This window comes from Ranitomeya variabilis, chromosome 4, assembly GCF_051348905.1.
Source record: "Ranitomeya variabilis isolate aRanVar5 chromosome 4, aRanVar5.hap1, whole genome shotgun sequence".
NCBI classification, from domain to species: Eukaryota; Metazoa; Chordata; class Amphibia; order Anura; family Dendrobatidae; genus Ranitomeya; species Ranitomeya variabilis.
In genome coordinates this window covers 548,275,701-548,289,274 of record NC_135235.1, presented here as the reverse complement: position 1 = coordinate 548,289,274, position 13,574 = coordinate 548,275,701, and the positions used below count along the sequence as shown (strand labels likewise).

The window sequence follows — 13,574 nt, the reverse complement described above, 5'->3', positions numbered from 1 at the left end:
GTGGCTGATATAGGACACGTCATCCACATGAAGCAAGAAGGGGAACGGCATCACTAGAAGAAGGGAGGCACCGGACCTACACCAGTGATGCCCATCGAACCCGAACGCCCTGTAGGGGAGTATGTAAAAGGTCTTTTTCTTGTCTTGCATGTTGGAATGGGGGCAGATATACAGCACATTAGAATGATGTATATCAGGGCTGAAATGTCTCATGTGGGACAAACCTGGTGACAGGTTCCCTTTAAAGGAACATTTTCAAATGTGAATATAATATCTTAGAGACAAAACCAGCACCATGAGCATTGCAGCTGACGTCTGGTCACTTCAATGAGCTGCAGCGCCACTAATCATCTCTATGGCCGGTCACATTTCTGTCTCATCATACATAGGATGCTGAATTATGTGCAGGTAACAGGCAATAGCCCAAGTATGGTGAGAACGACAAGTGTTTATATCAGTACAATCTGTACTTATCACTTCAGCTCTGAACACTTTCACCTGTTTACAGACTCTTTCCGAATTGAAAAAAAAAATAGGAAGACCAAAAGGAGGAGTCACCGAGACGCAGGTTACTTATTGCAGGAAAAAAATGTCAGGACAAAGAGGTCTCTATAAAGTAAAAACACCTTTATTATCTAGTACGGTAAGTGGCGTCACAGAAGGCGCTCACAAACAACATGAATAAGGAAAATATTATATAAAAAGTAATAATCAAACATCATGGAAACACAGCGGCAGTTGGTATATAGGAAAGATACCTCTTTGTCCTGATACTTATTTCCTGCAATAAGTGACCTGCGTCTCAGTGTCTCCTCCTTTTGGTCTTCCTTGTTTTCCGAGTGGTTTTTCCATTCTTTGTCCACACCAGTATACACTGGTATTTTTTTACTCTAATACATTTTGTTCTTCCTGGTGTCTCTCGTTCTCTTGTACCTATAGGTCTTTCTGAATTGGCCTAGCTCCATCAGTTCTGTTTTTTGACAAAAATGTGTTCCTATTTTTTGTTTTAGTTTTCATCTGGTGTAAATTAGCAGTGGAGACTATAAAAAGGAGAAATGTTATTTAAAAATGTAAATTAATCTTTAGAATCACTTCCAGGTCTGCATGAAAGATATAAAAATCTTATGAACTGCTCCTTATGGAGGGCTCATGTAAAAAAATGTTTTACCAAGGGCGGTCTTCTCTAGCTCCAGCTACAGACGGCTATGCAATGCTTTGTCTGATTAAAGGGAATCTGTTACCCCCAAAAATCGTATATGAGCTCAGGCCACCAGCATCAGGGGCTTATCTACAGCATTCTGTAATGCTGTAGATAAGCCCCCGATGTAACCTGAAAGGTAAGAAAAACAGGTTATATTATACTCACCCAGGGGCGGTCCTGGTTAATTTCGGGTCTGATGGGTGCGGCGCCTCCTATCTTTATACGATGACGTCCTCTTCTTGTCTTCCTGCCGCGGCTTCGGCGCAGGTGTACTTTGTGTGCCCTGTTGAGGGCAGAGCAAAGTACTGCAGTGCGCAGGCGCCGGGAGAGGTCAGAGAGGCCCAGCAGTACTTCGCTCTGCCCTCAACAGGAGCCGCGGCAGGAAGACAAGAAGAGGACGTCATCGAATGAAGATAGGAGACCCTGGACCCGGACCGCGACACCTATCGGTCCCGAAACGAAAAGGGACCGCCCCTGGGTGAGTATAATATAACCTGTTTTTCTTACCTTTCAGGTTACATCGGGGGCTTATCTACAGCATTACAGAATGCTTTAGATAAGCCCCTGATGCCAGTGGCCTTAGCTCATATACGATTTTTGGGGTGACAGATTCCCTTTAAATGGCTTGTACCTAACAGAACTTATAACTAGTTAATTATTTGCATGTAACCCTCAAAAGGGCCTGAAAGAAGAACAATCCTATAGACTAGACATACACTGCTAAGAGATTACATTGTCCAATAACGCGAGCCAAATTATTTTCCAACCCTGACACTAAACATAATGTATCACAGAACCAAAAGCGTAGACGATTGTGGGAGAGAATCTTATTCAGATCCATGGGAGAATTCTCCCATTACTTACTACAGGGATGTATGGTGGGGCCATCCTAAGGGCTTCCACAGAGACCCAATCAATTCGCTGGAAGAAGAGGTGTTCTCGGATGTTACCATGGACTCCTAGTCGCTGAACTGGATCTTCCTGCAGGAGCTGAAAAGGAGAAATGTATTTAGGATTTAGTGAGTGAACCCTGTGATCTGACCAGGAAAGATTATACACAGTGATCACTTCTTTCTGATTGTTGCTCTCCATGACGCGTTGTGTGCTGTGATGGTATATGATAGTGATATTTAGTGATGAGGGGGTGCAAGCAATGGATCTCTACTTCTCTTATCCATAGCGGGACATAGTAAATGTTGTTTACGAGGTTGAGGATTGGGAGAAGATGTCTGTGTAAGACTGTGTTCAGTACAATTACAGCCTCCGGGTCAGGGACTACTAACATTGTATGACCCCAATACTAGACCCTTATACCGGGAACATACTGACCTGTTCAATGATGTCCTTGGCGCCGGAGGAGGACTCATCAAACACTGCAGGATTGTAGGTAGTAAAACTGGTCAGCATCTGGTTTATGATGACTCCAAGCGAGAACCAGTCGACTCCGGCGTAATACTGCTGCATGTCCAGGATCTGCCATAGAGCAGCATTATTAGTAGTGCCACCTCCTGTCACCGCACGTATATGTCACTCATATTGTTATGTGATCCTATAGTAATGGCAGTAAGTCTTACTACTCAGTCAGAGGCACAAAGGATCTTCCATAATTATGCTCCATAAATGAACTTAATAAACTATACTAACAGAGTGAATGTAATATATACGGGTGTGACGGCGCACACAACGCTCGGCTCAGTGTGTTACCGGCTCACACTGTAACCCCTTCATACCAAGAGATTGTCAGCTTTTTTGTTTTAGCATGTTCCTTCTTTGAAGAGCCATAACTTTTTTATTTTTCCGTCCACATAACTATATGAGAGCTTGTTTTTTGAAGGACGAGTTGTACTTGACATCATTCGTGTTTATTTAAGTGGTGAAAAAGAAAATCTTAGATTTGTAAAAAAAAAAACAACCTTTACTTGTGTTGCCATTTTCTGAGATCATGATCATGTCATGGGCCCATTGATGGGAGTATGGAAAAACGCACACCCCCACCTGCACATGTTAAATGCCATTGTCTGAGATTGACCGCAGGATTTAACAGGTTAACGGATGTAGACAGAGCAGTGTCACACCCGCAGCTGATAAAGGCACATGATGGCTCATTAAATCACCCATCATCTGCCGGAAAAGATGAAGGCTCTGCGGGTGAGCCCGCATGAAAGCAGAGACACAACATATATCCGGCATGTCCGCCATATGCTATGAAGGGGTTAAGGAGCTATCTGTGGCATTATGGCTGATAGTATTGAGGTGGCGGCTGGCCTTGTCTAATATACACAGATCAGTTAGTCCGATGTACTAGATACAACTGATGCGTGTTATGTAATAAATGTAATAAATGCACATAAAATAACACATTTTCCTGTATCATCATTACACATTTTATTAACCCTTTAGGACATCTATGGTCCGGATAACTCAGCATTACACCTGGTCGGCCATAGTTCACTGTCCATGTAGACATGTAGCCTGGGAAGAGTAGGAGGCTCTGGTCCTCCCATTTGGTGATTGTGGGGTACATAGCAGTGAAGCCCCCGGAGGTCACACATTTCTCACCTTTTCTGGGGATGGGTGATATTTATAATGAAAATCATTTATAGGGGGTTTCTAATACTTTATATTGATGAGCAGAACAGATCATCAATATAAGAATGGTGGGAGCCAACACCCGGCAGTCCCACTGATTAGCTGTTATCACCTCCGCCGGTGGTATAACCAATACACAGGCGTCACAGCTCCCTACACTGGTTAGTGGCCATTGCTGGTACTACAGATTAGTCCCTACTGAAATGAACACGGTCTGATCTGCAGTCCTCAGTACTGACCACTAAACAGTACAGAGGTGCGATGTTCTGCTCTGGTTGCTTCTGTAAGAACAGCTAATCAGTGGGATCGGACCCCCAATGATTTTATATTGATGAACGCGCATAAATAAAGCTAATCAATGTGAAATTACCTGAAAAACCTTTTACCGTATTTTCCGCTTTGTAAGACGCACTTTATTTCCCCAAAATTTGGGGGGGAAATGTGAGTGCGTCTAACAAAGCGGATATACCGCTTACCATTACAGGCTGGGATGAGGGGGTGTCCGCCGCCGCTACCGCCCGCCTCCGCTGTTGTCCGCCGCCGCTGCCGGGGTTGTCCGCTGCTGCCCCGGGTGATGCTGGAGGCTCCGGTGCTGCGGGGGGCTCTGGCGACATTTTGTGAAAGACCAGAGCCCCCCCCGGCAGTTCGTCCATGCGTTCCAGTATGACTGACTCCGGGAAAATGGCCACCGGAATCTCGGGAGATGAGATTTCAGCGCTGAGATCTCATCTCTCGAGATTCCGGCGGCCATTTTCCCGGAGTCAGTCATACAGGAACGCATGGACGAACTGCCGGGGGCTCTGGCCTTTCACAAAATGTCGCCAGAGACCCCGCAGCACCGGAGACAGCCCTGCAGCACAGGAGCCCCCTGCAGACCCCTCATCCCAGCTTGCAGCACAGGAGCTCCCCTGCAGACCCCTCATCCCAGCTTGCAGCACAGGAGCCCCCCTGCAGCACAGGAGCCCCCTGCAGAACCCCTCATCCCAGCCTGCAGCAATGCTCCACTCCTGCCTCCAGCAACGAGCCTGGGACCCTGATCCACCACAGCCACAACCCCTGGTAAGTAATAAGACGCATGGATTATAAGACGCCCCACCAATTTATTAAAAAGTTTTTTCCTATTTTTCTCCTCAAAATTTGGGGTGCGTCTTATAATCCGGAGCGTCTTACAAAGCAAAAAATATGGTATATACAAAAAATAAAAACATTCTATTCTCACCTCAGGAGCCATGTCACCTATTGTTCCAGCGAATCCGGTGGCTGTTTGGTCTCCGTGCATGTTGTCAAGTGCTAGACCGTAATCCGTGATCTTAATATGGCCCGTCTCAGCCACCAGGATGTTCTCGGGCTTTAGGTCTCTGTAAGAAAAAGAAAAATAACCTGAGTATAAAGTAAGTGTTCTTCTTCTATCTGTGGTCACATGATGACAGATGGGAATAAACCGCTTTTCTCTTCCTGCTGTACTTTGCTCATCTGAGATGACTCCATTACTATGTACCCTACCTGCGCACTGTAGGGATCACTGTATGACATGTGACGGCCGCTCATCTGCAGCTTCCTGTCTGTGACACCAGACAGGACGACTAGACCCCAGGTACAGCGCATTATTCTGTCACTGGGTGACAAAGCATCAGATTGTACTCGGACCAATGTTATTCTATGGGGCCGTGTACATGTCTGATTGTTTCCGATCGCAACATGCCCGAGTTGGATCAGATTATCGGATCATGCTTCAATATGCAAGTCAATGAGTCCATGGAAAACATCACACTACACTCGGATGACATCTGAGTGCAGTCTGATTGCAGATGATGGAGACTTTTTTTTCCCATCTTCTCCTCATCCGAAAAAATGAAATCACACTGTGATCACTCTGATCAAATTCTGTTCAGAGTTTAATCAACGTGCGATTTGGATAATCGTCCGGATTCTCTTAGATGAGAGAATATACGCTGGTGTGACCCGGCCTAACACTGACTAGATTACCTGTGGATGACGCCTCTTGAATGGAGGAACTGGATCCCACACACCAGTTCGGCGGTATAGAATCTGACAAAGAGAAAATGAATAAGTATCAGATCCCATAGAGAGGAAACCTGGCAATCATATCAGTCATTAGAAGCATTATTCTATATTATTCCTCTTAACTTAGAGGGTTTTATAAAAGGGTTGTCCGGTCTCAGAAGAAAAGTCTGCAGTCACTGTATATGACCGCCGAATCGTGACGGTGTAAGAAGTGCACACTATCAGTACTGCAGTCTCGAGAAGGTAGGAATGAATGAATGAATGAGTGTATGAAAATTACATATTGGCGATTATGTTCTGACTGTACCCTGCACGTCTCTCAATTCTTTACTACTGAGAGAAGCCGGGTGAGACTAGTCAGCACGTGACCACAAATGTGCAAATTGTACACAGGATCGCCCACCTGATTGGGGAACACAGGGAAGTCGTGACCGTGTGCGCATTGCCCCCTGTCACAATCTGGCAGTCTGCAGTCATGTACAGTGACTGATGACTTTTCTTCTGAGATCGGACAACTCCTTTAACACATTACCTGGCACTGGCGATGTCTAGTGGCCCATTCCTTTCTAGAAGTTGGTGAAAGTCCCCACAGCGCATGTACTCCATTCCAAAGAAAATATTAATCTGTAATATGGAACATTTGCATTTATTATACACTAAAGACAAATACAGATTTTACTACTTAAAGGGGTTTTCTATCCAAGAAAGTTAAATGAAAGCATATTGCTGTGATATGTAGTCACTCATTGAATGAAAAAGGTGTTTTAACTGCTGGGACCCCTAAAATTCTAAACAATTATGTAGAATACTAGATTGTGGCCCGATTCTAACGCATTGGGTATTCTAGAATATGTATGTCCACGTAGTATATTGCCCAGTGACGTAGTATACAGCAGAGCCACGTAGTACATTGCCCAGCCACGTAGTATATTGCCCAGTGACGTAGTATATTGCCCAGTGACGTAGTATATTGCCCAGTGACGTAGTATACAGCACTGAGCCACGTAGTATATTGCCCAGTGACGTAGTATACAGCACAGAGCCACGTAGTATATTGCCCAGCCATGTAGTATATTGCCCAGCCACGTAGTATATTGCCCAGCCACGTAGTATACAGCACAGAGCCACGTAGTATACAGCACAGAGCCACGTAGTATATTGCCCAGTGACGTAGTATATTGCCCAGCCACGTAGTATACAGCACAGAGCCACGTAGTATACAGCACAGAGCCACGTAGTATATTGCCCAGTGACGTAGTATATTGCCCAGCCACGTAGTATATTGCCCAGCCACGTAGTATATTGCCCAGCCACGTAGTATACAGCACAGAGCCACGTAGTATACAGCACAGAGCCACGTAGTATATTGCCCAGCCACGTAGTATATTGCCCAGTGACGTAGTATACAGCACAGAGCCACGTAGTGTATTGCCCAGCCACATAGTATATTGCCCAGTGACGTAGTATACAGCACAGAGCCACGTAGTATATTGCAAAGCCACGTAGTATATTGCCCAGCCACGTATGACAGGTTAAAAAAATAAAAAATAAACATATACTCACTTTCCGCAGGAGCGTTGTAGCTGGTTTTACCATAATCATAAACACCCCGAGAATAAAGGTAACATAATATGTAAGAGCCGTAAAACCTCAAAAACACTAGCAAGCTGGCTATTGTTTTCAATCCAACCTCAAAAAAATGGATAACTATTAGAGCCATTTTGTTCTGCACATTAATACCTCCTACATCACATCTGTAAAGTTTGTCCCTGGCAGAGGTATTGCCCATTGAGCAGTGAGGCTTGTAGTGCAGCGACAATTGATAAAGGGGTTTTTCACTCTTATAATGAGCCCATCCTCAGAATATGTCATTAAAGGGAACCTGTCACTACCCCCAGGGCCTACTAAGGTAAAAGAGCCACCTTCAGCAGCACTAAGGCTGCATTCTGTGGAGGTGGCTCTAAGGTCCAATCAGCTGTTACCGTCTCCTCTAAAAGCCGGATGTGAGCAGTGTACGGAGCACACAAGGTTTAGTGGTCACTCCTGGGTCCTGCAGGACAGCTCCCATTCAGATGAACAGGTTACCAACATCAGAGAAGTGGCCAAATCTTATAGCGCTAAGTAGTCACAATGATACCTTGGTCTGAAATGCGAAGGCTGAGTGGACGAGGAAGGGGCTTCCAGATGCCAGCTGCAGAACTCGCCTCTCCACCATCACATCCAGCCTATCCCCTCCGGCCAGCAGGGCTGTTTTGCCGATGATCTTCACTGCAAATTCTTTGCGGGTTAAAGTATCTTCCGCCATCAGGACCTTTCCAAAGCTTCCAACTCCGATCACATGGTGGAATAATAATCTATCCTTGATGGAATGAGAGATTATGCTGGAGCTGGATGGCCAAACACCGCTGCTTCCTACCAGGGGGGATGAATGGGAAATGTCAGAATAAATCTAACATTTACAGGACATTATTCACACTGAGGAAATCTTCTGTTCTAAGTAAAGCTTGTTCTTCATTTCATAAATTGTGTTAAAGCGAAGCTGTCACCAGGTTTGGCCAATATGAGATATGACACCACCATTCAGGGCTGATATACAGCCTTCTATAATGCGATATATCTGCCTCAACCTGACCCGTGAGACAAGAAAAAGACCTTTTATTAGTCCCACCTGCGGGGCGGTCCGGTCCGAGGGGTGTCGATGTTCTTGGTCCGGCACCTCCCATCTTCCTACGATCCTTGTCCTCCTTCTTGCTTCGCATGGATGACGTGTCCCTGCGTCATCCACACAGTCTTCTCGGCATAGCGCTCCTGTGCAGTCATACTTCTCTGCCAGATTGAGCGCAGAATAAAGTATTTCAGTGCGCAGGTGCCAGGAAAAGACAAAGAACCTTGACGTATGCTCACTGCAGTACTTCGCTCTCCACTCAAAAGGGCTGAGAAGTATGACTGCACAGGAGCGCGATGCCGAGGAAACTGTGCGGATGATGCAAGGACGTGTCATCCACACAAAGCAAGGAGGACGGCGATCATAAGAAGATGGGAGGCGTCGGATTAAGAACATTGTCACCGTTTGGACCGGACCGCCCTGCAGGTGAGTATAATAAAAGGTCTTTTTCTCTTACAGGTCGGGTTGAGGGCAGATATACCGCACTATAGAATACTGTATATCATCCCTAAAAGGTGGTGGCCGTATCTCACACAGGCCAAACTTGGTGACAGGATCCCTTTAATGGATTTTATTAATAAGCAACTTAGTATTCATGTAATTAATCTTATACGGTTCTGTCTGTTAAAGAGAACCTGTCACTCCCAAAATCGAAGATGAGCTAAGCCCACCGGCATCAGGGGCTTATCTACAGCATTCTGGATTTTACCTGGACATTCGATTTACAGTGAATTTATTCTCAGCTAATTCGATTTCCTTTACTAAGCTCTCAGGTACTGGGGTATGGAAAGACTCCCCAAGCATAATATGCAGGAAAAAATACCCAGAAAATTAATACTCCCCTCACAGCTCCACTTTTCTGCTCTTTGTCATCCACAAGGTCCTTGGCGCTGCTCCTTACTGCCAGCATGCGCTGATGGAACCCGGTCATCTTCACACTAGGCCGGGACTTCTGTCCGTGACTAGGCATGTGAATTCCCTGCTCATCCAAAGAGATGTCCTGGGGCCTACTTGCAGCTGGAAGTCCCTTGCTAGAGTCATGAAGCAAGTCATGATGTTACGACATGTGCCACAGCCTTACAACGAGTACTGTAGACCAGGACTTCCAGACTCAGGGACACCCAGGGTCTACTCCCAGCCTAGTGTGAAGATGCCTGAGGTTTCATGGCACAGTGATGGTAAGTAGAGGTGTTGAGGACCGTAAGGGGGACAACAAGCAGCAGAGACATTAGTTTTTTAACCTTCGGCCGACTCTGTACAGTTCAACAAAAATTGTGGAAACTATTTTACTGAATTCCTTAGGAGCAAACTACAAAAAATATGGAAAAGAATAGTGATGTTTGTAAAATTGAACTTCACTTGAATACATTTTCCTGACTCTACTTATCACCTATCTTACTCTGGGACTCTCATGATCACTAGAAAAGGACCCCTGCAGTCGTCCATTGACGAGGGTTTTTGTATATGATAGTGGTGAAACATGCATATTGCTATTTTCAACTCAAAATTTATGGGACTGATGGAAACAGCAAAGTGCTACAGTATTGTGCTGGCAGCTCTAGATGGGAGATCTGAAAAGGTGCTTAAAGGGATCCTGTCAGCAGGATTGTGCACAGTAACCTACACACAGTGTCAGGTTGGCGCCGTTATACTGATTAGGCCAAGGTCACTCTTGTGAGTGCAATGTGAGAAACCGGCGCGAGTTTCTCGCCTCAATACCCAGCACTGCTTCCGGCACTTGGGACTGGAGTGTGCGGCTGCATGGATTTCTATACAGCTGAACACTCCGGTCCCAAGTGCCGGCAGCAGTGCCAGGAATTGAGGTGAGGGTCTCGCATTGCACTTGCAAGTGTGACCCCGGCCTTACAATGATACCTTGGGCGATGTGGTTGTTCTTTAATCTGTATTTTCAGTTTTGTGTTAATGAGATTCTCATGCCCTAAGGTGTGTTTGGTGTATATGGTGTCTGATAATATATTCATAATGCAGACTGCTGACAGGTCCCTGATCCCTCACTGACCTGCCCACTAGTTTGCATATTGAATATCTGTATATACATAAAAAGTGCTTCTGCAAGAAGGTGCCGGCCGTACCACCTGCACTGCAGCATAATCGCATGTTTACTGTGACACGAATACATTTTATTCATGTTATTCAGCTTGGAGAAAAAAAAAAAAATTGAAAATGGCACTTGCCGCACCTGCGCAGTAGCAGCTACCGGTGTATATAGAGATCCGATAGCTGCTATTGTGCAGGCCCCGGCGGCGCAATCTAGCTGGAGAAGAAAGAAAAGATTTCCTCCTCCAAGATAGTGACGCCAGCGCCTGCGCAATAGCAGCTATGGAATCTATACATACTGATAGCTGCTACTGCGCAGGCATGGCGGGCGCCATTTTCAAATTGACTTGCATCTGGAGGGGCATCTAAATGGGCATCTGGACGAATGCTACAACTGTCACTCCAGAGCAGAGGTGTGGTAAAGCACTTACTGCAGAATGCCAGGGGCATGTCATAGTCACAGAATTCCCAAAACTCGGGAGCAACGTAAATCAGATTAAAGCTACATTTTCTCAGTTATGATGCAGCTAAAAATATAAATTTGCAGACAAACCTGCTGACAGTCTCCTTTTTAGAAAATCGCTCCAGCATATTTTTTCCATATATAAAGATCATTCGCCTTCAGTATTCTAGCTGTTTAACCAGTTTGCAATCAGGCTGCACCCCCCCATTCCTGACCATACACTTTTTTGGGTTTTCTCATACATGCGCTTATAAGTGCTCTAAAAAGAATGTTCTCACTTGGATATTCAAAAGTTTTGCCTTTTTTTGCCTTACATGGGGCTTACTTTTTATGGCATTTTTTAGATTCCCTTTTCTTGTTCATATGGGGGGAATGTGTTTTTGCTTTTTACTGGGTACAATGGTCCATGGGAGACTAGAAGCTGCGATCCTCCGATCACCTGTGCTACACATGGCAGGGCGTTTCTGTAGCTAAAATACTCACAGCAGTTTGGGTGATGACAATGACAGTAGTCTCCGCAGACTCTGGGTTGTCATGCCAATTCATTAGCAGCCCGCGGTCATGTGACGTGGGTGTCGATGGGCAGGGTTTGTGATGCGCTTCCGGCACGATCATGTTACATTCCGCTGTCAGAGATTGACAGCGGCATTAAACATGTTAGGCTACTTTCACACTGGCGTTAACTGCAATCCGCCACAATGCGTCGTTTTGCCGAAAAAACGCATCCTGCAAAAGTGTTTGCAGGATGCGTTTTTTCCCCATAGACTAACATTATGCGACGTATTGCGACGGATTGACACACGTCGCAACCGTCGTGCGATGGTTGCGCCGTGTTGTGGCGGACCGTCGGGACCAAAAAACGCTACATGTTACGTTTTTTGCTCCCGACGGTCCGCTTTTTCCGTCCGCGCATGCGCGGCCGGAACTCCGCCCCCACCTCCCCGCACTTCCCCGCACCTCACAATGGGGCAGCGGATGCGCTGGAAAAATGCATCTGCTGCCCCCGTTGTGCGTCGGAGACAACGCTAGCGTTGGTGACTTCGGCCCGACGCACTGCGACGGGCCGGGCCGGGCCCGACGCTAGTGTGAAAGTAGCCTTAACAGCCGCAGGTGGATAGCGATTCCAACCGCAGCTGTTAGGGTCACATGTCAGCTGATAAAATCAGGGGGAGGCGACCTTGGACGTACCAACATTTCCACGGTCATAAAGGGGTTAACATTCTTATTAGTGCTAATTTACCCTGTAGCTTAGGCTGGTATATTCTCCCCAGTTACAGGAGAATTTCAGCCTCCGGCCTGCATGGCAGAGCTGACCTGACCTCCTACAGCCAAGCAGCTCCTGGTCCCTCCCTACATCTAGCGTCACATGTTCTCTGGATCTGGAGAAGGAAGCACAGTCCATGTCTTCTAATCTCTTCTTACTCTGTATACAGAAGCGCTGGTTTAGCACAGTGTATTCAACCATGGAGATGGTGAGCATGGTAATAAGCCAGGTTTTACCTACTGTCTGGGAAGTCTGGCTGACAGTCTGCTCGCCACCCCACAGCTTCACCATCTTGTGCAAGCTGCTTACACTCCATTGATGTTTTAGAACGTCAGTGCAGAGTAATGAGTGGACTGCCCAGAAATGTATAATGTAAGGGTCGTCCAGAAGTGCTTTCTTTCATCCCACATCAGTTACATTGACACATCCCCCCTTCATTATAGGGAGTTGGGTCATGTGATCTCCGGTCTGATAACTATTACAGTACATGCACTAATGTGTTGACAGTGCAGCGCCCCAGGGTCCTGGTCGTTGCAGTAATATCATTCTCCTCTAGGGGGAGTGGTGTTACGGTTGGAGGCGATAAAGGAGATCTCACTACCAGGTAACACCAACACACAACACATTTCACACTCCAGTCCACCAGGGGGAGCTATGCTCCTATTTATTAGGGCACTCTTCACAATTAGGTAAAACTGGTGGTCTGTATAGGAAGTTAGACAGAAGCTGGCTGAGCTCCGCTCAGGCAGTTGCTATCTGAGCTCTGCTCAGGTAGTTGGGGTGGGATCCTGTCCGAGGCCTAGACAGAAGGACACAGAGCTGCGCCTGCCCCACGTGCGGCAGCTTCCAGAAAGAGACACGAACAGAGAACTGTATTGTAGAGAGTGAGGAGAAGTCATAGCAAAAGGAGAGAAAACCTGTTCTGCCCTACACAGGCTGCCTCCTTCTGAGGCGCAGGATCCCGGTAGCCGGAAAACCGAGGGAGCAACAGTTCACTATGCCTTGCTCCAGAGACCGGCAGGACAGCTAAATCCACGTTACCTTCCCGCCCTATACCCAGGAGGCAAGGTGGCACCCACGAGAGGCTGGGGCATGATAGAGGCCCTGTAAAAAGCCTCAGGCCACCGGTCATACAGGTTTGTCCTATCCATCTGGGGGACAGAGAGAGACACAACATCTAGAACGTCTACAACAGTTGTGAGGACCTTATGAGAGGCTCAGCAATAAGGTACTACAACACCCAGGCGCTAGAGGAAGGCTACTGATTTCCACCTAGATAAGGGGACTCTAGATTTGCCTCCAAACCGGG

The 13,574-nt window shown here is 46.4% G+C and overlaps 2 protein-coding genes across 15 annotated transcripts in view; one reads left to right on the top strand and one right to left on the bottom strand.

Annotated features, from left to right (window-relative positions):
- Positions 1 to 13,574, top strand: part of LOC143765697 (uncharacterized) — a 247,057-nt gene that overhangs the window by 163,041 nt on the left and 70,442 nt on the right. For 2 of the 11 annotated variants that reach the window (XM_077252627.1, XM_077252631.1), the window contains one exon: positions 1,996 to 2,124. The exons of the other annotated variants lie outside the window; for them this stretch is intronic. In XM_077252627.1, coding sequence (XP_077108742.1) covers positions 1,996 to 2,094 — 99 coding nt within the window. In that variant the 3' untranslated portion in view covers positions 2,095 to 2,124. Of the gene's footprint in view, positions 1 to 1,995; positions 2,125 to 13,574 lie in introns of those variants that run through there. 11 annotated transcript variants of the gene reach the window in all.
- The window catches only part of LOC143765695 (protein kinase C delta type-like), a 90,226-nt gene that overhangs the window by 72,185 nt on the left and 4,467 nt on the right, over positions 1 to 13,574 (bottom strand). For 3 of the 4 annotated variants that reach the window (XR_013213448.1, XR_013213449.1, XM_077252618.1), the window contains exons 2-7: positions 7,953 to 8,227; positions 6,348 to 6,439; positions 5,777 to 5,839; positions 5,010 to 5,148; positions 2,531 to 2,674; positions 2,066 to 2,191 (exon numbers count right to left, since the gene is read on the bottom strand). Coding sequence is in view for 2 of the 4 variants with exons in the window: in XM_077252618.1 (XP_077108733.1) it covers positions 2,066 to 2,191; positions 2,531 to 2,674; positions 5,010 to 5,148; positions 5,777 to 5,839; positions 6,348 to 6,439; positions 7,953 to 8,227 (839 nt within the window). In the remaining 2 variants the exon portion in view is untranslated. Of the gene's footprint in view, positions 1 to 2,065; positions 2,192 to 2,530; positions 2,675 to 5,009; positions 5,149 to 5,776; positions 5,840 to 6,347; positions 6,440 to 7,952; positions 8,228 to 8,483; positions 8,615 to 13,574 lie in introns of those variants that run through there. The other variant, XM_077252619.1, reaches the window with a different exon arrangement.